Source organism: Schistocerca gregaria, chromosome 3 (genome assembly GCF_023897955.1).
Source record: "Schistocerca gregaria isolate iqSchGreg1 chromosome 3, iqSchGreg1.2, whole genome shotgun sequence".
Taxonomy (NCBI): Eukaryota; Metazoa; Arthropoda; class Insecta; order Orthoptera; family Acrididae; genus Schistocerca; species Schistocerca gregaria.
The window spans coordinates 799,710,355-799,734,924 of NC_064922.1; the positions used below are offsets into that span (position 1 = coordinate 799,710,355).

The window sequence follows — 24,570 nt, forward strand, 5'->3', positions numbered from 1 at the left end:
ATATTTACCATGGTTGCAGACAACAATTTATGTTGAGATTTCAGCGAAGGATTCCTGAATACCTTGCAGCTCTAGTAGCTTTATTCCGGACTGCTAACGTCTCAATCAGCAAGCATTTTAAAATGCTTGAGTATTATTGTCCCAGAAAAATAAAATAAAATGCAGAACATTGCATATCCAGGAACATTACTAGGAGGTGAATGAACACTGTTCTGGTTTTAAGCAACTCATAATTTACACTCCGTGTTCACTTGTTGTCTGTGCTTCTGTACCCAGCAGTGATGTGAGGTAAGAGACTCCAACCTTTCTCTACTTCTTTTCAAGCATGAACTATTGCATTTAGACCCATTGAGCTGGTAATTCGGGACGCTCACCAACTGCCAATTTTAAGAGTTCGTCCAAAAGACGAATCCCTAGTCTCTGAGATTTGTCTTCTATGAGAATTGACTCATCATTCGTTGTATCTTCATAAGAACACGAGTAATCATGATGGTTGTGATTATCGGACGCCACACTAATCAGGATTGTTGTTTGCTGAAGTCCTTAGCACTTTTGCATGTAGAACGTATAATTAGAAATTATTTCTGCAGTCTAAGAACAACTGATGGAATAAAGTTATCGACATATCGGCTGCTATGTGTGTGGTCGGCCTCGTGTCTGGTGATCACCCTTATCGTATTTCATCTGGTAAACGATATCTCTTCCCCTTTCGACCCCAGCTGTCTAATAGAACATTCAGGCCAGCAAGTGCAGAAACATTATACATAGATGGTGCCATCTGATTACTAAGCCCTTCGTTTCTACAGCAGAACCGTAGAAACTACGTGATTGTCAACGCTGTTCTCCGTAGTTATCGCTGTTTTCATCATTAATTCCGAAGTACTCGCGCTAATGTCACACATGATTGCCGGCCGCTGTGGAAGAGCGGTTCTAGGCGCTTCAGTCCGGAACTGCGCTGCTGCTACGATCGCAGGGTCGAATCGTGCCTCGGGCATGAATGTATGTGATGTCCTTAGGTTAGTCAGGTTTAGGTAGTCCTAAGTCTAGGGGACTGATGATCACAGATGTTAAGTCCCATCGTGCTTAGAGCTATTTGAACTATTTTGATCACACGTGATTCCCTTAGAAACATCCGAACATGACTGACAGAGAAAAGTGGTGAAACCCTTCTTGTCATATTCTGTAAGTAGCAGAAAACTTACGCATCGGCTGCTGCCGTACAAGACGTAAAATGCTATGCAGTAGAATTTCAGACGCAAATGTGTTAACACGCCTTGTTACGAAAGCTATAAAATCGTTCAGTGTCTCGTATAGTTAAGTGCTATCGTGAACGTCGAAAGTGACATAGAAGTTATCGTCTCACCATTTCTTGATACCGCAGGGACTGAAATAAAGAGCTTCAGAACGTCAAAGGCCGTGCCGAGATGGATAAACCCGTTCCCGTCAGATCACCGTAGTTAAGCATTGGGCGTGGCCAGTGTGTGGAGGAGTTAAATCGGAGGTTGTGCGACGTTCTTACATCGAAACAGTTAACTCATCTTGAGAATACGAAAAAGATAATGGTTATTTACATGAGACATGAAGCTATACTGTCAGGAAAAAAGCTAATAAACCTACACAGTGTAGCGAGTCATTCATAAAGTAATTCAGAAGGACGTGAAAAAAGAAAACATTAGATTTATTTGAATTAATTTAGTTTAAGATAATTCTTAAGTTATAAGTGGTTTTAGTTATATATATGGACTGACTTCTTAACTTTTTGCTTCCATCCTTGCTTTGTGTAATTTCTTCTCCATTACAATTTAAAAATTTACAATGGTTTGCTGAGGTAGTAACTTCTTTCTTGAACTAACCGTACTAGTTCGTTTCTCAAATCTCGTTCGAAGTCTTAAGGCCAAAAATATACTAAACACATACGTGTGGTTTTCAAATTCTCTTTATCCACACGTTTGTATCTAACTATCCATTCATACGGCAAGTCTCATCTTTGCGATAACAGTGCTCAATAACGTCTGTCGTCTTTCGATTAGTATTAATGCACTGTGCCAGAATGCAATTACAGCGACCCTTGCTTATGGTGAGTTATTCTCTTTGGATGCACGCTACGACTTCCGTGTTCTGCTGAATGAGCAGCCCACCAGCTCTCAAAGTGACATCAAGGCGTCCAGCTATGTCTGGGAAGTTTTTGCTCTCCGGGGACTGGAATGGCCTACCTCCTTACGTTATATGCCTTGGGGTGAGCGTCAGGACACAACGCGCGTTGTTAACAATTTTCTATTTGCATTTACGGCAGAGATGAGAGAAGGGGCGGTGGCGTAAAGTCCAAGTTGACCAGCAGTTGTGCCAATGTCCGGGATTAATTCCAATTAGGCGGCTACACGTGTTCTTCGGGGTCTCCCAGCCATTAATGCCATATGCTTTACATTTTTTCTTGAAGCTGAAGACAAAAAGGCTTATCAACGTTTTTAAATGCTCCTTTACGAAGGAAATGAAAGCATCAATAGATACATTCAGTATGCACCTGACAGCAAACTTGATCAAAAAAGCGCTAGTGAACGTCACTTGCACATTCACCGGACAAAATACAGAGGTTTAAATCCTTTGTTTGTAGTAAAATACCGCCGATTCCTTGTGCATAAAGTTACTGGCAGTCAATGAGCCGAGTTCGAATTCACCCTAAATTCAAAATGGTAGTATATGGGATTCACTGATTTGCCCCTTACAGCTGTCAGACTTTAAACAAAAAAGAATGACACCCGCCAATTGTTTGTCGCAGTAGCACCGATCTACAGCTGCGTCCACATAACTACTCTGCAATTCATATGTAAATGCTCGGCAGAGGGTTAATAGAACCACTTTCATGTGATATGCAAGAAATGTATTCGTGGCTGCGGATTTCGATATCCACTGCTTATTGCGTGCGGTCGCCTTATTATTATGCTACCCGAACACGATTCACGGTCAGACCTCAAACTTCCATATGTCATCTACCATGTGACTACAACCTGCACTCGTACGTCACTTACCCAGTGTCGGCAGATAAATACAATATTGCAGAACCAGTGCTGTTCAGAAGTACGAAGCAATGTTCCGTAAGACACGCATGCTTGTCCGAAGCAACAATGCATCGGCACTTCTGAACGGCACAGACACTGCAAAATCGCACTCATTCATGTCCGAAAAATGTCGCACGTATGAAAAATAATACAAACAAGCCGTCCTCCTTTGAAATTTTTCGATGTCACCCGCCAATCCTACCTGGTAACGATTCTATACCGAGCGCAGTGTAGACAGTCTTTTTAGCATATTTACTACATCTTCCGAGTGTTTTGCTAGGAAGCAAAGTTGTTGGTTGGGCTTCTGCACAACATTTTCTATCTGTTGGTGTCAATTTAATTTGTTCGTAGATGTAATCACAAGAGGCATAGTTGAATCTTCAACTTTTCAATTTGTGTAATTTTTCATATAAATGAAGTGTAACGGACGTTTTATACTCATTTGGAGGATCTCACATTTTTATTGTTCAGGGAAAATTAAGATTTTTCATAAAATAGGAATAGGATATTTTGTCTAAATGATTTTACGATTACTTTTGATCCTCTCATAACTACTGTAGGCTGTAAACGACACCATCATTTGCAAAGAATCTAAAATAATTGCTCAGATTGTCTAGTGCACCAAGTAAAATTGGGTAGCATTTCCCATTCTGTATATGAGCAGATCTGTCGGTCTGATGTCAAATTGACTGTTAGGGTGCCTCGACTTTAGACAACAACACCACACTGACGCCTGACAATGAAACTGAATTGATACTGGATATCTATTATTGTCACTGATCGATTTACTTCTTCACCCATATAAAGCTGCAGGTGGTTCTGGGCGATATAAAACGATAACAATGGGGTCACATATGTAGTAAATAGGGAAATGTTGGCCAGTGTTATACAGGATACGGAAGCTGATGTTGATCTCTAAACATATACTACGAAGCCTTGGTTACAGCAAGGAAATTTCTGAGTGGGTTGTAATAACGGATATATATTGAAATATCACTCTTAGGTATAAGTGGAATTAAGAATTTGCCTACATTTATTAGCTTGTGTGCCACTAAGGTGTTTCATCAGTGGCTGTGATGACTTACATTCTCAAAATGTTAAAACCTTCGGTTTCAGTGAATAAGTTTATTATCGGTTTCTCTATTGTTGTCACTGGAAGATGTTTGAAATATACTGAATCTTGGGTGCTTCGCAGGTTTCATATACTGCATAAGAGATACCAACATGATGTGTTTTGCATGCTTAAAAATATATCCTTTGCAGAATTTGATATTGCGGCTATAACAAAGTAGTTAACAAATACTGTAGAATAAATAAATAATATGAAACTTCGTATTATCTTTAAATAATTTCAGGATATAAGCTTAAAAATCAAGAAGTCTGTGTGAGTGTGACAACATTTCGTGTATGTGATGTGATTCTGCTTACAATCTTCCTATTATCTGTTGCTAGCCAAACTACGAATTCGAATATTCTATGTGCGTAATTGAATTATTAGATATTATTTAAAAATTGTTCATGTTGAAGATTTAATTCTTTCTAGCCCATCTTACACTGCTTAGACAATTCGAAAAGGTCCTAAGGACAAACATCTGAGTGACGAAACACTTCTGACGTTGACTGCGTCTTACATTGAGTTTGAGGCAGTGTGTAACGAAAATGTTAAAGACGTTCATAATAATGTAACTACATATTCCTGTGTACCGTAAACGGGCAGACACTTGGAGAGATCATTAAGACAGAGAGTGGTGTCAAGCGTGATGAATTAAGCCTTGAAACCCTATCTTTTCTAAAATTAGCTGGTGATGAGGATCTATGACGTTCTTTTATCTTCTTTATGTCCACAAGCGGCTGATAGAATATTAAGAGGCTGCGTGGCGCAAGGCATGGGCTGACGTCAAGGCTGTGTGCAAACGCTAATCGAAACAATAGAGGTATTTTAATTAGCAGTAGCTTATTCGAAAATAAATATGTCATTGCCACACTGCAGCATAGGAGAAAGACACCATTTGACGTGAGACTCAGCAGTAACAGGTTGAAGTAATTTATTCAAGACACATGAGCCCCCGAGCAACCTAATTACTATCATCAATGGTAAATGCTATGGATATGACGCGCAAATTGTGGAAGCTCCTTTGTAAGGCAACTATTACAGACGTAAATAACTATTACAGTTATAAATAACTATTACTATTACAGACGTAAATAACCTCTCGAAGCTTTATTAGGGATGATACAATCCCGATGACAAACCAAGAAAAAGTTTTTGATAATAATACAAGTTGTGTCGGAATAGACCAGTACTGGAACGGTGAATATGCGTAGGATCGTGGCAGGCCACCTGAGTCATGTGTTAGTTTTGGTTTTTTTATTTTGAAATAAAACGTTTTCTTTCCAGAGCAGCTATTAAGATCGTGGTTGCAACAGCCACGACAGGGGAGTAGGATCTGCTAACTACACGCCGTCAGATTACAAAAGATGACGTTAAAAAGGAAGGCAACGCTCAGAAACTGTATGAAGTACAATTCAAGTGTGTTAACCATTGAAATAATTGAGCCGTTGAGCGTTAATAGAATATTACCTCTATCTAAAGCGATAGAAATAAGAACAACAATAGAGTGGCTTTTCCGGGTTAGAAAATAAATTTTCGTAGTATGTATAAATGAAAAAGAAAGAAACAGTCTCCTTGTGTGATCTCTAACTGCACTGTGATTTTAGTGTCAGGCGGTGATCGTATCGTGAACCAATGTTTTTCACACATCTTCAACTATTGTAATCCTGTCTTCTTCAGTTGCGCGTAATATTACAGTATACTGATAATTTTTACTTTATGGGCCGTCTGACTACAACTGAATGATACACAATTTTCGTGCCATATGCGTTTCGCATTAATTTTCTGCAAGGCTTCTTCAGTGGCCTGGAATATGTACTTATTTTTGCTATTTAGTTTATACTGAAGTCAATGTACCTATAGGTTATGAAAAGTTCTGGCGGTTGGTTTTTGCTATTATGCAGTACTATTTTGAACTGTACTTACAGGTTGCTTGGACGATTTTCTACATATTACGTACATGTCGAATTTTTGGTATTGTTCCTCTTGGCATTTATAAGAAGAGGAACACCACAAAAAATGCAACCTAAGAATTTTATGCAATGTGTAAAGCATTAAAATGCTAAGCATTTTTGTATTCTTTCTCTCACTACATGCAAACTATTGGTCCTACAGAATAAATGAACAGCGTTTTTGGCTGGAAATTTTTGTGCTGGGACACGTTTTCGCTACAAGCCATAGTTTTCGAATGATTCAAGAAAAATATACAAAAGAGATCTTCATACGCGAAAACGGTTGCTTCCAGCGAAAATGTGTCCCAGTATGAAGTTTAACTCTATTACATTTCCTAGAAAAAATGTCCCATTCGTTTTTGCTGTGGGACAAATAGTTCCCATGCAGCGAGCGAGAGAGTGTGAAAACCCGCATGTGATTGTTGCTGGAGTTGCACATTGCATAAAACCTTTAGGTAGGAGCCGCTGAATCATCTTGTATAACACTAACGTTAGACACTCACTTATCGCTATCCATTATAGCACAGTAAATACGAAGGTGTGGGCCCATTTCAACCTGTTTTGTGCAAAGTCGGCCACCTTCATATCTTTCAACGATAAAAGTAAGGACAGAGTTACAAATATGCCTTTAAAAGGAAAATATAGGTCAGTGCTTAAAAACCTGTCCTTTGTTCTTTCCTTTAAATCATCGGAGAGGGAGGTGCGTGATTCTACGAAATCCTCATTATTGTTTCATATTTCATGCTTTCAAACGTTTTATGTATACGTTATATTTAAAAAAGCACTACGGGAGATTCTGACAAATGAAATTTCTTAAAATTTTAATAGAAAAGACAGCATGGATATTGGGCATTAATTTATGACAGTGAACTGACAGTACTTTTGAGACTTGTTACTGAGTAACTACGAGAAATGGTGTGTTGTATGTATTTTTTACTATAAGCAAATAAAAATCGTGTCTCAGCGACAGATTAGGAATGCACAAAACAAAGACACATAATCAAGGAGAGAACTAAGTGACACCACGCAGTTTTGTAATATTGTAAACACAAGAGTAGAGTCGAGTTGTCATTTTTGTTTTTTAACATACCTGAAAATGGGCAACATTGCGCAAATGAGGTTATCAAATCCAACGATTCACATGCAGAAAATAAGCATATTTTGTATAACTAAGGAATGTGGATAACTCCTAGGGATGGTTTTATATCCAGATTAGATAAAATAATTTATTCTTAGATTATCTTCCCCGATGTTATTCAATCTGTATATTGAGCAAGCAGTAAAGGAAACAAAAGAAAAATTTGGAGTAGGTATTAAAATTCATGGAGACGAAGTAAAAACTTTGAGGTTCGCCGATGACATTGTAATTCTGTCAGAGACGGCAAAGGACTTGGAAGAGCAGTTGAACGGAATGGACAGTGTCTTGAAAGGAGGATATAAGATGAACATCAACAAAAGGAAAACGAGGATAATGGAATGTAGTCAAATTAAAACGGGTGATTCTGAGGGAATTAGATTAGGAAATGAGACACTTCAAGCAGTAAAGGAGTTTTGCTATTTGGGAAGCAAAATAACTGATGATGGACGAAGTAGAGAGGATATAAAATGTAGACTGGCAATGGCAAGGAAAGCGTTTCTGAATAAGAGAAATTTGTTAACATCGAATATAGATTTATGTATCAGGAAGTCGTTTCTAAAAGTATTTGTTTGGAGTGGAGCCATGTATGGAAGTGAAACATGGACGATAGCTAGTTTGGACAAGAAGAGAATAGAAGCTTTCGAAAAGTGGTGCTACAGAAGAATACTGAAGATAAGGTGGATGGATCACGTAACTAATGAGTAGGTATTGAATAGGATTGAGGAGAAGAGAAGTTTGTAGCACGACTTGACTAGAAGAAGGGATCGGTTGGTAGGACATGTTTTGAGGCATCAAGGGATCACAAATTTAGCATTGGAGTGCAGCGTGGAGGGTAAAAATCGTAGAGGGAGACCGAGAGATGAGTACACTAAGCAGATTCGGAAGGATGTAGGTTGCAGTAGGTACTGGGAGATGAAGCAGCTTGCACAGGATAGAGTAGCATGGAGAGCTGCATCAAACCAGTCTCAGGACTGAAGACAACAACAACAACAACAACAGATTATATAGATAATAACTTGTTGACAAAGTAAATTAATGCTGTGGATCATCTACAATTTTGCAATTTTCATTTATAAACATGTATGACGTTGTACAGTATTTTGGTGGGACTGCTGTATCCTTTCATGTTAGGTGATTTATGTCATCTCATTGTCATTCACAATTTTGTCACAGTCATTAGGTTATTATCTATGATTTAATGTTCTGTTTCCTGGCGTGTACTTGTTGTACGAATGTAGAGGCATTACAAGCCCCTGTACAGGCTACATTTTTAGCATTATCTTCACCTTCATAGTGCAAGTGATTTATAAATGAGAGATAGCTCAAAATTCTTATACACGATTAGGATCATTAGTCAAAGCATTTTCCAAAAAGTTATTGAGATATTTATTATATTTTGGTACTAACAGCAGTATTTGTAACAGTATAAAAATGGAACATTATTTCACTGCAGTACCATTTTGTTTGGAACCATTTACTGTACTGCCTGCAAAAGGAGTCAGAGTGCAGGCAGCATTCACATAAGTGTTTTATGCCTTCAGTTTCCTTCCCTAATGCTGATCTGTGAAAAACACTAGTAATTTATTTTACTACAACAAAAACCTTTTAAAATGTAGCTCAACTATCACGCATATCACCATCATGTTATAAATTTTGCAATACATAGTAGTCAAGGGAGGTAGAGGAGGTCATTAAAAATGTCTGTACCAATTTTTGTGAGTGTAACTTCAGTAATTTAGCAGAAACGTGTACCTGAATGATGAAAATTCAAGTTTTCGGTAAATCGCAAAAGAATATTTACAGAGATATTAACTTACCACTATTCTCAGTTGTCCTCCTGTTTCCTTGTCCTCCATACTCTTTCTCTTCATTCTTTTCTTTATCCTTGGTGGCAGCTTCTGCAGCTGTCTCTGCTTCGGTTACCCGCCACTTATTAATAGCAGTTAGAGCTGAAGCCATATACCTTCCCGTCTGGATGTTCTATTTCTTCATAACACTGATCCTTGAAATTGCACCATCACTGAATGTTGTTATTGCATGTGTTCCACCAATACTCAGTAGTGTCAGCCCAACAAATACAGTTTTACGTATTCTCTCCCATATACAGCCGTCGAAGCTTTCATTTGCATTCTGAGAGACCCCATGCAATACATTTCGTAAATAGATTTTTACTTGCCACATCCATTCATATGGGCCTAATTGCCTCCATTACAGCAAGTGGTAGGGATTGGTCGGTATAATGTATGCCTGTAGCGTTTCTCAACCAATACTTGTACTATGAATCTTCCCCTTTTGGATACAAACTATGCTGTGGGATTTCGACACTCAGTGAAATGATATTGCCCAAGCAGCTCGTCTCATGTTCTCCCAATCTCCTACATTTACCTTATTGCTAGTCCACAATATTGAGGGAAAGAATCAATTTTACTGTTTGGAAGACGACCTGGACCACTTGTGTGTTTTCCACCTGACAGTTGTTTTCGACTGAAGTCTTTACATAATTTTCTCGGCTGAGCCCCCATTCTTTTCCTTACATGGCCAATACATTCAGACTGCTCTATTAGAGTGTCCCCATATGGTCTGTCATTAACAGCAGTAGTGTGTGCTTTACAGTGTCCATCGACAAGGTAGCCTACAAACCTCACACCACCACTAACCTCTGATCTTCTGAAAAGTTTACAACTCCTTTCGTTTCAATGTTGCCACTTGGGCCATCAAAGCTCTTTACACAAACATGGTTGTCAGACATTCATAATCTAGTATCTTACCAGTTCCAATAAATGTGGTAGTTACAACCCCATTCAGAGAAGTATGACCTCTCTTCTGCCAAGATCCATCAAAGGCTGCTACACTATCAGTATTCTCATACAAGGCCACTGCTTCTCCTGGTGCTCTTTTTATTGAATGTTCACTTACACCAAATAAAGCATGTTGTTGCTGTTGTTGTGGTCTTCAACCCTGAGACGGGTTTGATGCATATCTCCATGCTACTCTATCCTGTACAAGCTTCTTCATCCCATAGTACCTACTGGAGCCTACATCCTTCTGAATCTGCTTAGTGTATTCATCTCTTGGTCTCCCTCTACGATTTTTACCCTCCACGCTGCCCTCCAGTACTAAATTTGTGATCTCTTGATGCCTCAGAATATGCCCTACCAACCGATCCCGATACTAAAGCATTATGTATTAATTTATTGTATCTGTCAAACCACAGTGGCGGTGGAGGCAAAGCATCACTGCACAAAACGCCTGAGCAGCTCTCCTTCCTCTTCCAGTACATCGCAATGCATAAGCAAGCTCAATATTTACACTGTAACGTCGATTATCAGTTACTTGCCATGTGATAGTATCACAGTGCATCTTAAACTAGTTACAGGCAATCACTAACCGACGTGAAAGACCCTCCCTTGCTGAAATCGCCTCAGAAACGTCAATACAATCTTCACAATTGTAGTGCTTACATTTCACAGCATTCTTGAAATGTCTTGACAGCGTATTTAAGTTCACACTAACATTACCGCAGTTATTGCTGCTCACAATGCTACTAGGCTTGTTCTTATTACATTAAGAAAGCTAAAGTTAAAGTCGGGAAGCACTACCTGTAGACAGAGTTTTCGTGGGCGCCTTTTGAAGCAGCTGATGTGTATTACTCGGTTGTGTTTGGAGCTGGTTGCCGCGAAACTTTCGTTTCGGGCGAAATTTCTTTACTCTCGGCATTTGTAGCACAGAAACAGAACAACACATAATGACTACAAAACAGCAGGTGTATGAAATTCCGAAATCATATATTCTCAGTTCTTTGTTTACATACAAACCATAGCCTTCTAGATATGCCTCTACTTTGATTCCGGGAGTCAGCGCCTTCTGCAATACACCCGTGTTAACGATCCGTAACTAACGACGGAAAAGACGGAAGGACAAAATAATGCATCACGTATTCCGACTCACTTCAAACTGACAGTTGGGCGTGTCCCTGTGCAACATTACGTTCAACCTCAATTTTAGAACCGACGGAAAATGATAATGCACATTAACTATACATTTTTGAAAACAGCATCAAATGCTCTTTTCTATAGACCAAGATTTTTTTTCAAATTTTTGGTCATTTTTCACAAGCTTGTCCCCTTACGGTGTGTACACTGGCACGTGTGTTGTGTTGCGGTCCGGTGTCCAACCCTGGAGGCTGAGGTCTCTCTGTTTGTGGTCGCAGTGCAGCGGCCAGACCGGCTCGAGCACTCGCTGCTTCGCCACGTCCAGCCTGCCGCGCCGCTCCAACGAGTCGCAGTGCCCCATGCTGACGCCGCGCTCGCGGTCCAAGAAGAAGGCGGCGTCTTCGTCGCCGGGGGCCCGGGCCGGCGGCGGCGGAGGCGGCGTCGTGGGTCTGGGCGCCTTCCGGTCGCGGCGCCGCAAGCCGCCCCCGGCGCTAGCGCTGCCGGTCACGCCGACGGGGGGCGGCGCCGCCACCGCCTCCGCCACGCTGCCGCCGCCGTCCGCCGGCTTCTCCTCGCAGTCGTCTCCGCCCCCACGACAGACGCAGCAGCGCCGGCTGCGCTTCGCGCTGGCCAAAGAGAGAAAGGTAGGTTTCGCGTATGCGCTACCTACAGATTGTCTCGGCTACGGATTATGTCACACAATGCACAGTCACACTTTCAAGGACAGGGCAAAGTGGCGTCTCGCAGCCGAAATAACGTTGTAAATATTTCACGGAGGAAGACGAAATACCGTACCAATTTTTTATCCATTTCCATTAGTTTAACCGTTTTTCCACTAAGCTGCGGATTTTAATTGGTTAATTGACCACTTTGAGATCATGCTACAACTTAAGTTTGTTCTCTCTGTACGGAGTTTAATCTGATTTCAAATCTTCTTCATAACATCGCTACGTTGTTACATAAGTTATTCCGGCTTTGACCTCCTGGTCTTTGGAGTCCTTCGTTTGACTTGAATCCCTTATAAACAATGTGTTTTTTTTCGAAACACGTTCCATTCTCCGACGTGTGCTTCCGTGGTATTACACCCCTGAAGGACTTTCCGAGAGTGGAATGTCAAAAGTTCTAAATGTCAAACATCATATTTCTAAGGGGAATCAAAAACAATATATCTCTTTTTGTAATTAACTTACTTTTATCTATAAAAAAACTGGGAAGATGTTCTGATACCTTGTAATACATTGCAGCAGCCAAAATGAAGCTCCACTGTTATTCCTGTTTTCAAATACGGGATGAGTTGGTTGTCTTCGTAAGCAGTAGGAAATCGCCCTGTCTACTGTCACACGACTGACAGCAGCTGCAAATCGGTGTGTTGGAAGAGCTCCCGAGAGTCGTGTACCTGTCATACCTGTACGATAGGTAACTCAAGTGCAATCCTCTCCAGTGTATCCTGTCTCCTGTGCAGAAAGTACAGGTCCTGTCATTACCCGTCCATTTGACCGCGAGTGGTGACTCAATGGTAGATCTAGACGTCATGTACAGCAGGTTGATTGGGGACCAGGGATGGCTCACGGTGCTGTACTGACCCCCCCCCCCCCCCCCCCCCGTAATCAACAAGTGCTGTCTTTCTCTGAAATTTAAACTCACTCAGTGAGACTCGCTTCACCTTTTGCGGGGAAACCTGTTTTGTCCGGTGTCAGAAGGAGGCAAATGCAAAAAGGTAGTGTCTATTAACCGTCCGCCGTTCAAACATACGCCCAACGATGGCACTTCTTAGAGAAATTGCAGCAAGGGACAGGAAATGGCACCAGGCGCACGAAGTGTGTATGTCTGTGCTCAAATGGTTCTGAGTACTTTGGGACTTAACTTCTCAGGTCATCAATCCCCTAGAACTGAAAACTACTTAAACCTAACTAACATAAGGACATCACACACATCCATGCCCGAGGCAGGATTCGAACCTGCGACCGTAGTGGTCGCGCGGTTCCAGACTGTAGCGCCTAGAATCGTTCGGCCACTCCGGCCGGCTGTATGCCTGGGGGCCTCAATCAACATGCTGAAGAAGCTATTTCGGAAGCCATTGAGGCAACAGGATGCAACTAACTGCAGATTGTGACGCACGTTGGAACTAATGTTGCCATTCATCTGGGCTCCTAAGTCATTCTTGGGTCATTCCAGCGACTGCCAGAGGAGGCTGAGAAGACCAGTCTTGTGCGTGGAGTTTCAACGAAGCACATAATTTGCAGCATTTTTTCCAAAACTGATCGTGGCCCTTTGGTACTGAGTCGAGTTGAAGGACTGAACCAGAGACATCGAAATTTCTGCGACAAGCTAGGCTGTGACCTTCGTGGACTTGCACCATTGGGATGAGAACGGTAGGGTTCCCATAAATAAGTCAGGTGTGCACTACATATCAAAGCCTGCCGATTGTGTGTGAGGTGCACACAAGGTCCTTTTTAGATAGGAGACCCTTCGTCCAATCCAGATAACGGTAGCTGTAGTCAACCCAGAAGTATCAGTATAAGATGAAAGAAATGCGCCACATAGGCGAGAGTACTACAGTCCTACTGGTTAACTGCCCATGCATTCGCTACAAAGTGCAAGAGTTTGGAGCGCTCATGAACAGTAGTGAAGCTTACATAATATTAGGTACAGAAAGCTGGTTGAAACCTGAAATTGATAACAGTGAGAGTATTGGGGAGAATTTCAGTGTATATGGAAAGGAAAGGCAAATGGGAAATGGAGGTAGTATATTTGCCTCAGTAGAAAAAAAAATCTCAAACTGCCAAAATAGAAACTGAAGCTGCATTTGAGATAATTTGGGCAAGACTCAGTATCAGGTGTGGGCATAAAATAACTGGATCCTTCCATCGCCTACCAGACTCACCTCCTGATGTAACCGAAAACTTCAGAGAAAACCTCATTTCACTTGAACATAAGTTCCCCAGTCATACTGTAATCATCGGTGGAGCCTTTAATAATCCAAAAATTAATTGGGAAAAATAGTTTTGTTAGTAGTGGGTGTGATAAGATAGCCTATGGAACATAACTAAATGCCTTGTCAGAAAACAGCCTACAACAGGTAGTTAAGAAACCTACTCATGACGGAAATATATTGGATCTAACGGAAAAAAAATATATTTCACTTCTTTGAGGATGCCCACGTCGAAACTGGTATCAGTGACCATGACGCGGTTGTGGCAACAATGATTACCAAAGTGCAAAGGACGACTAAAACAAGCAGAAAGATATGTATACTCAGTAAACTAGATTAAATCACTAATGTCACCTCTCAGAGAGGGACTTGAAACTTACAGCACAGGTCAGAGAATGCAGGGGAACTCTGGCTCAAGTTTAAAAGAATAGTTGACCACTCAGTGGATAGGTACCTACCCAGTGGAACAGCTCATAATTGGAGGGAACCTCCTTTTAAAGAAACAGATATTATAGCATAAGAGGTATAACACAAAGAGTAGGGCTATTAATAGAAAGACGCTGAATGAAACACCTTTAGCTGTCAATAGACCATTGCGTAGTGCCTTCAATGACTGTCATTGCAGAATATTGTCAAATGACATTTGGTAAAATCATAAGAAATTCTGGTCGTATATAAAGGCTGTTAGTGGTACCAAAGTTAGTGTCCAGTGCCTAGCGAATGAGACATGAACTGAAATTGATGATAGCAAAGGAAAAACTGAAAAGCTTAACCCCGTTTTCTAATATTCCTTTACAAAGTAAAACCCAGAAGAATTGCCCCAGTTTAATCCTCGTACCAGTGAAAAGACGAATGAGATAAGTATTAGTGCCAGTGGTGTTGGGAAACAGCTGGAATCGTTAACACTGAACAGAGCTCCAGGCCCCGATAGAAACCCTTTCCTGAATTTTCGGCTGATTTAGGCTGTATTCTCGCTGTAATCTATCGTAGATTCCCAGTTCTTGGGAAAAGGCACAGGTCACATCCGTCTACAGAAAGGGCTTTAGAAGTGATCCACAAACCTACCTTCCAGTATCCTAGAAAGCGATCTGTAGTAGAATCTTAGAACATATCCTGAGATCAAACATAATGAGGTATCTTGAACAGATTGACCTTCTCAATGGCAGCCAGCTTGGTTTCTGAAAACATGTGAAACCTAGTTCTCAGTTTTCTCACATGACATACTGAAAGCTTTGGATCAAAGCGACCTGGCAGATGCTATATTTCTTATTCCCGACAAGCATCTGACTCAGCACTGCACTTACACTTATTGTCAAAAATGCGTTTATATGGGGTATCAAGAGAAATTTGGACTGGATTAAGAACTTTTTGCTCAAGTGCGTGCGACTCATACCAGACGGGACTAACAGGGGATACTAAACTCATACGGAGATGGGCAGCACGAATGGCTTCAGGTTTGTCTCATCCATTGGAGAGTGTCCCAGAGATACAACTGAAATGGCAGGCACTTGAATACAGACGTACACTATTCCGAGAAAATGTATTAAAGTTTCAAGAACCGGCCTTAAATGTTTACTCTAGGGATATACTACAACTCCGACATATCGGTCACACAGGGGTCGTGAGGATAAAATTACAATAATTACTGCACGCACAAAGGCATTCAAATAGTCTTTCTTCCCACGTTCCATTCGTGAAATTAAAAGGAATAAACATAAATTACAATGGGACGTACCCTCTACCATGCACCTCACGGTGGTTTGCAGAGTATAGACGTAGATGTAGATACCTCACAGCTATGTTCCTCTCCCCACCTTTTCGAGAATTTACGAGACAAATTAGGGAACAAATAATTTGTGGATAATGTTCTGGGTTCCACACCAGGGAACAGACTGGTTCCATGCGCAAAGAACAAAGTTTTGTTGAATGTGTTATTAATACGGAGGCACTACGCTTTTATTTGTGACAATACAATACAGAAATACAGCAGTAATGTTTGAATTATTAATCATTAAAAATCATTTTTATGCCTATGAATTTGGCAAGAGGCTAACGGATTTAAGTTCATGGAAAAAGACACTCAGTATCGACCTCCATTTCTTACATAATATCTTTCTTGGCATCAGCTGTTGCAAAGTTTAGTGTTAAAGTACCTTTGCTGCTGAGGAAGAAATGGCAACTTCGTCAACAGGTCTTTTTGCTTTACAACTGATGAACGTGGGTGGACTTTCAGATGAAATATTGCATCGATTAAATCAGTCACGGCCTTTGTTCCTTTAAATACATTTACATTTTTCCGTCCTTCTGTTGCAGTCTGGGAATTTTTAATAGATATTTGAGGTGGATGAGTAAGAGACACTTTGATCGTACTCCATCAGGAAATCTTACACGCCAGGACAGACAAAACCAGCTTCTTTAAAATCAAAGTACTCGGTAGTGTACGCAGAAATTACATGTGATAATTTCATACCTTTAACTAACTCATTTATCATGTGTAAATCTTGCAAAACAAAAGCCTTGATTACCTTTCTTCTCCAAGTTATTTTAATGTTTTTGTTGCCCAAATTATCTTCCTCCATTACAAATATATTTTACCGATACAAACATAGGTAAACATGCGCACAAACTACGTATGGATAAGTAGTGGAGACATTGATGTTTGTCATGTTTGTCACTTGGAACTCCAGAGGGTAGCAGTGGCTCGTACAACCACCATGCGCTACCTAGTAACCCTTGCTTGAATCATTTTATCCTTGCTTTGGTAACTGAACATATCTTGGGACATGCAGAAGAGTACCGAAAACCGAGTATCACTGGAAATATGCTTTGTGAAAAAATGACTCTTAAAAGGTTTGGCATTCCCACTTTTATTTGTTGGGATAGTCCATCTTTGTTCATTCTGTACAGCTCTCCAAGAAATATCAGCCTCCTTTTCCTTAAAGTCTACGAGATGATCCGCACATGCTGATAGACTCCTTTGTTGCTAGGAAATTTCCAGCTAGTCCCACATAGGATTACACCCAGTAGTTCATCGAGAGGCATTCACTGATGTACTAACATTCTGTTTTCACCACAATATTATAATGTCTTGCTCTTGCATACTAGAACATAGAATTTACCAGTAAAAGACTTTAGTTATCCGATATTATCTCTCCGTTTTTAAGATCTGATCGCCTATCGCATTCTCTGGACCATTTTCATATATTGTCATGAAATTCCTCTATGTTGCTTGAAATTATTTATCCTCGTAAATTGTCGCTTTTCTATTTCAAGTAATTTTGTTCGATATTTCTGATTCATCATGAATCTGGTCTTTTGTAACGAGACTGTAAGAGGCGTTCCGCTCTGGTCCTTGCTGGCAGGTGGCTCTGTATGGTCGCCTCCTGTGGGCTCTCAGAGAGTTTCAGAAAGTCATCCTTAAAGGCCAGTTGATTCTAATTCTTTTCGATTTATGAATGTCAAGTTTACATACTATCGATATCAGCCCTAATCAACATACTTGTAACTGTTTGTTGTAATTATGTTTGAAAGAAGCGTGTGTTAAAAAAGCATAGACTACTCACAAATTAATGATAATTAGCCCTGAGACTTTCACGATAAGCAGGATGTGCATTTGTAATTATCCAGAAAGAAATTAATCGCGATCTGACTCATGAATTTAATAGGAAATAGTCACACAACAAACATATTTTCACAAATTTGGTGCAACGGATATTTGCTTATTTCACAGTGAATATATTACTTCGCAAAGGTAATCGATTGCATTTTATATGAATTGGCCTTTAGTTGATAGAATACAGATGTGTGATGGGACAGCCTCCCGTTTGTGTAAGCATTTCGTGAATAACTGTATACAATTTTAAGGCATGAATGGCCTTTATATATAATATTGTAATCTTATATTAGTTTACGCGACCCAATACTTCACCAACAGTAGTAGGAATGGAGCACATGTCGACCTACCGTTCTCAGCACTTGCAACCGGAATGCATAAGGACAATGACTTTTTATTACTGATGTTGTTTAGTGGCAGGTCTGCAGGTGAGTGCTTCTTGATCTCTTCACTTGTAGGCCGTGAAGTTAGCTCTTGTAATATACGAAGGCTATTCAGAAACTAGGGAGGGTTTCCGCCTGACGCCGCTAGACGGGAGCCGATCGCGCATATTTTGGTATGTAAGTGCTCAGCAGTCCGGCACCCATCCATGACAGCGGGAAATTCTCTGCGTGTCTGGTTGTTTCGATATTCGAATTTGAAATGTGCTTTGCAATTGAAAATCTCGCCTGTTGTGAGATGCGGTCTGTGATGTGGTTTTTCTTGTTAAAAAAAACTAATACCAATAGAAATTTATCGTGCACTGTGCGAAGTGTACGCAAACAACTTAATGAGTGAATGTTCCGTCCGGAAATGGTGCATTCCGTTTAAAAATGGCCAAACCAACGTTCAAGACGAAGAGAAGAGTGAACGCTGGAGCATTGACGATCTGGTCCCTAAAGTTGACGAAACGATTCGTGAAAACCGTCGCTTCACAGTAAAGGAGCTTGTGTAGGATGGGTGCCCAAAATGCTTACAGAGCACCACAAAGAACAAACAATGGGGGCAACGTTGACATTTCCGGAGGCCTACAACAAACTTTTTGATCATTACTGGATCGATTCGTAACCGGTGACGAGACTTGGGTTAAACACGTCAACTGCGAGACACAATTACAGTCCATAGAGTGGGGACACACAAGGTCCCCCCAAAAACGAAGAAAATGTTGGCAAACCTTGTCGGCAACGAAGTTGATGGCGATAGTTTTTTGAGATAGGCAAGATGTGCTTCTTATTGATTTTCTCGAACGTGGAGCAACCATAAATTCTGCCAGGTACTGTCAAACTTTGCACAGCCTTAGAAGAGCAGTTCAAAACAAACGCCGAGGAAAGCTGACTCCCAAAATTTGAATTTTGCAGGGCAATGCCCTACCTCACACGGCAAACTGTACAAAACAACTCCTTAATTCATTTGTATGGGAAATTGTCCCTCATCCGCCCTACAGCCTATCTTACACCAAGCTACTGCTACTTGATTCCCAAGATGAAGAACTGGCTTACAATGCAGCGCTTTGATGACGACGCGGAACTCCAGGCAGGCGTGACTAACTGGCTCTTGCGTCAGGCGGCAGAATTTAGCGACGAAGATCTTTCAAAGCTCGTCCACCGCTATGATAAGTGCCTCAAAGGGGTTGGTGACTATGTGGAGAAGAAGTATGTCAGTTTCCCTTTCAGATGTATATAAAAAATGTATTTCTAGTACTTTGTTTTAATGCCGGAACGTTCCCTTCTTTCTGAATAGCCCTGGTAGTAAGATGGTGGCGAAGCAACCGGGGACATTCAAGTAGCAGAAAGAAAAAATAAATGGCAGGATTCGTGAATTGAAAAGCAAATATATTGTCAGTAAATATAAGCGGAAAACGTTAGAGCCCCGTAGGGATATTGAAACCTACAACGCAAGATCTTAAGGTACAAGTAGAAGAACATCGTAACATAAGTTTACAGCTGTCACTAAATTAAGCAAACTAAAGCATGAGAGATGCCTTAACTAGCTTTAAACAGCTGTACATTAGTGCTACTTATGAGCCCTATTTCAATGCAGTTGAGCATACGACCCGACACCTGTTCACGGAAATGTCTTCACTAACAGTGCCGAAATAACCTCGCCACGATATGTAAATCTCATCACAGGAAATAAATCGTAATTATCTCAGCCGATTCCTTATGCACTGTAGTATCTCCGCCACAGAATGTACATCCGTCAAACAAAGGCAGCCTTACGACGAACATGAGGACGCAGCGTTGATTTGAAAGTAGTTCTGGAAGTTCAAGTACAGAAAAAGAATAGCAAAATCTCCTCAAACAGGGAAGTTCACATGGCTAACAGTTCACGAACGAATTCTATTGGTCGAATGCAAAACGAATCGCCGAAGACAACTGTGATAACGACCAAGCAAACATTGCTACAAAGCTTGCACTGAATGTGTCTGTGAAGACATGATTCCATTATTACGTTATTGGTATTATTATGAACACCAAGCAGAGTAAAAAATAAGCAAGCAATGCAATGTCTCTACTGATATCGTGATAGGTTTGTTCTGTGGCCTCACAACTGGCAGCTCAGCTTTTATCTGATTTTGCTATGAATTAGAGATAAATGTTACCTGAAAGTATGTTTTGCGGAACCAAAACGTGAAGAAAATACTGGATGTGCATGAAATATTCTAGTATCGAAGAATGTAAAGATACTGAAGCGGACAGATAAGGAACAAAATGAAGAAGTAGCAACATGAATACCTGAAGGAATAAGTTTGTTTACGTCCTTTACCACAGGAAGACACAGGTTACAGGGATGCATGCTACAGCGTCGAAGAATCGTAAGTTAAGAAGAGCAGAAGAGCCTTCAACATGCGAAGCAGGTTATACGGTTAGTACCGGATTTAAGAAAAAATGTTTTTCTATGTGGTACCTTAAAATGCGCACACCTGAGCGTAAGTTGTCGTTTTCTCTACGTCGAACTCTCTTCGCAAAAATACGTCACAAACATGACGCCTTGATGTTTTCTGCATGCGGGCCGCGAAATGAACGACGCCTGTCAGTATAGACTTCGGGTTTTGCATTCCTGCTTCCACACCTCATTCTCTGACCTGCTGCCATGGGGAAAATAAATGTTATTGGCTTCCTTGTGCCACATGTACTTACAGGTACTACCTAACCAAAAAATATATGGTCTGTAATTATTACTCCACAAATGACGTAGTTGCTGGTGTAATGTTGTGTAGTACACCACCCCTAGTCACCAATAGAAATGTCTGCACTCATACCCCTTTCAACCTGCATAGGATGTTTGAGGTAGCACTCACTTCATTACTATGTACTGGAAGAAATCCCAAACTTTCCTATTTATCTATGATAGATTCATGTTTAATATTAAACAGCTAGCCCACTTCATGATCATGGTGTGAGATCCCAGTTGCTGGTTGCGTACCTAACAGCTGTCAGATGCAACAAAAAAATTATTTTCAATATTTTCATATATTTATGGAAGAAAATTTAAAATATGAGTCGTTATCATAATCTAGTCATTAAGAGGTATAGTCTTACGTAAACTAAGGTGTGTATTACAATTATAAACTGTGTTTATCTCCTGAGGAAGCGTATCCCGCGGTGCGCAAGTCACGCTGAATATACTGAAACAGTGTCAGAGAATAAGAGCACGTAGCAACTTCCAAAAAACTTTGAAAATAGTTTCCAATGTCTTCTAAACTTTGTCTCGCTTACATGCTGAACCTAAGACATTTAACACTTTTACCCTTTTGTAAAGTAATCAAACGGTTGACTGTTGAATATGAGAGTGAGATTCGTTAAGGAAACTGGTGTATACTGGTGCAGTACTGCAAAAAGAAAATATTTCTAACGCATGTTTCCCGTGCTTGCGCTTTCCTCCCGTGATCCAGCAACAGTAATGCCTAGCAAGAAAGGGGCACCGCAGGGGAGGTCGACCCAACGCCGTAACGTTTAACGTACTTCTTCCCGGGTTACGGCAAGCCGCAGATACAGTTAACCGGGACGCTGAGTGCAATCTCCTGCGTTGCTTTTATGGAACACGTTAATGAAGTAGTGTCTAGTGCCTTACAGTCGTTTACTACACCAGAAAGCTTAAAGCTGCTTATGAAGGTCTTACAAAGCACTGGACTTCACTCCGTGTTACGATCTGTGTTAATATCGTCGCCTTAATCGCCTTAACTTGAAGTGTGCTCTTAAGTGCTGGGATCTGCTGTATTGTGAATTCGTTTTCATCTCAGAATTTAATTCCGTTCGCTAGATCTGGTGAGAGGCCATTTACTGATTATCCGCAAAACCGACAGTTGTGTTGCGTACTTTATGAGATAAAAATTTGCATACAGGGAATTTGATTTGAAAACGTAAGGCGAAAATCCTCTTAATATCCTCTGAAATTACAATCGATAGTAGCAGTTTTAGCACAAAAAATCAGTTGAATGCTGTGGCTCAGACGGTGTTTGTTATTAATTTCGTAGTATTTATTTTGAAAAGGAGATTATTGAGATCAGATTCCATATTTGTCTATCCCGAGATTAGACATGGTTGTGGGCGGTCTTCCTTGTGAGCACTAAAAATACTACAAGTGGTAACGTGGAAGAAAATGTTTTGTGGTCCAACTTCATTATGCCTAGTAATGTAGCTGTCATTCAATCACGATGTACAAATGTGCTTATTTGATAGCAGGAATTTCTCACATTTTACGTTACAGCTCACAAAGGACATGCTATTCGTCAGTATGTAATGTATTTATCACCTAAAATGTTGATGTTTTCGAGCTGTAGTATATTAACTCGAAAACGTATTCAAGCAAAGAAACATATGTGCGGTGAGCCTACAATTGCTATGAATATTTTTGGTGCTAGGCTTCGCTTCATATACATTCAATAAGTACCATTGAACAATTTTACATATACTAGTTCTCATGAAATATAAGAATGTGGATATGTGACACATTAATATCCTGTGTTACTTCGCAGGTAATAAATAATTTGCTGATGAGACATAATTCTATTATTTGTTCACTAATGGCTGTAAATAAGCCACTTCAAGGTTAGACATTCACAGCTACATCTGTATACTTCACACAACTATGAAGTCCATGCCGGCCTGTGTGGCCGAGCGGTTCTAGGCGCTTCAGTCTGGAACCGCGCGACTGCTACGGTCGCAGGTACTAATCCTGCATCGGCCATGGATATGTGCGATGTCCTTAGGTTTGTTAGGTTTAAGTAGTTCTAGGGGACTGATGACCTATGATGTTAAGTCCAACAGTGCTCAGAGCCATTTTTGTCGTCGGCGATTCTTGTGGTGCTATGTTGTGGTGAATGGTCGAACGAATGAAATGCAGCTCCTATTTACAGAGGCATAAGTCCATGGTAGAGTCAAACAAATCTGTCACTATAGATGTTACTTTCCTTCGTGTTAGCCCTATCTGCTTTGGTTCCCCAAGTATTAGCAATATTGTATGACGGGTGACTTGACAGTTTTGTACGCTGCCACCTTTGCGAATTAATCGTATTTTCCCTGCATTCTACGAAACACCTCAAAGTCTACCGCATTCTTCACCCACAACTGGTTCTATGTGCACATTCCATTTCATGACTCTAGAAATTGCTACCTCAACGTATTTTTACAATGTAACTGTTCCCAGTTGCAGGTTTTCGTTTTGTGAAGGTCATAATTTTAAATTTTGGCAGTTTTAAGCACATTCTACATCTACATCTACATCTACATCCATACTCCGCAAGCCACCTGACGGTGTGTGGCGGAGGGTACCCTGAGTACCTCTATCGGTTCTCCCTTCTATTCCAGTCTCGTATTGTACGTGGAAAGAAGGATTGTCGGTATGCTTCTGTGTGGGCTCTAATCTCTCTGATTTTATCCTCATGGTCTCTTCGCGAGATATACGTAGGAGGGAGCAATATACTGCTTGACTCTTCGGTGAAGGTATGTTCTCGAAACTTTAACAAAAGCCCGTACCGAGCTACTGAGCGTCTCTCCTGAAGATTCTTCCACTGGAGTTTATCTATCATCTCCGTAACGCTTTCGCAATTACTAAATGATCCTGTAACGAAGCGCGCTGCTCTCCGTTGGATCTTCTCTATCTCTTCTATCAACCCTACCTGGTGCGGATCCCACACTGCTGAGCAGTATTCAAGCATTGGACGAACAAGCGTACTGTAACCTATTTCCTTTGTTGTCGGATTGCATTTCCTTAGGATTCTTCCAATGAATCTCAGTGTGGCATCTGCTTTACCGACGATCATCTTTATATGATCATTCCATTTTAAATCACTCCTAATGAGTACTCCCAGATAATTTATGGAATTAACTGCTTCCAGTTGCTGACCTGCTATTTTGTAGCTAAATGATAAGGGACCTATCTTTCTGTGTATTCGCATCACATTACACTTGTCTACATTGAGATTCAATTGCCATTCCGGCACCATGCGTCAATTCGCTGCAGATCCTCCTGCATTTCAGTACAATTTTCCATTGTTGCAACCTCTCGATACACCACAGCATCATCTGCAAAAAGCCTCAGTGAACTTCCGATGTCATCCACATTCCCTCCATAAAATCTGTCCGAGCACATGTAGTCTACTTGTAATACAGTATTTCATTACACATGCCTGGCACACCCGCTGAGTAATCTGAGATTGTATTTAACGTGAAACTAACTTGGGGCTCGTCTCAAATTATTTCTATATCCGGTGATGCCTTTCCTCACAAGACAAAATTCTGCGTCGTCTCTATCAAGAATTTCTCGCTAAAGGTGACAAATTCCTTTTGAAACTCTATTTTAATATCGAGGATCCCAACAAGCTTCCCAGGGAGCACCCTAAATAACTTTTATAA

At 40.7% G+C, this 24,570-nt stretch overlaps 1 protein-coding gene across 1 annotated transcript in view; it reads left to right on the plus strand.

Moving 5' to 3' along the window:
* LOC126355609 (5-hydroxytryptamine receptor 1-like) overlaps positions 1–24,570 on the plus strand; it is a 569,460-nt gene that overhangs the window by 530,955 nt on the left and 13,935 nt on the right. The window contains exon 3 of the mRNA XM_050005971.1: positions 11,468–11,833. Within this exon, the coding sequence (XP_049861928.1) occupies positions 11,468–11,833 (366 nt within the window). The remainder of the gene's footprint in view (positions 1–11,467; positions 11,834–24,570) is intronic.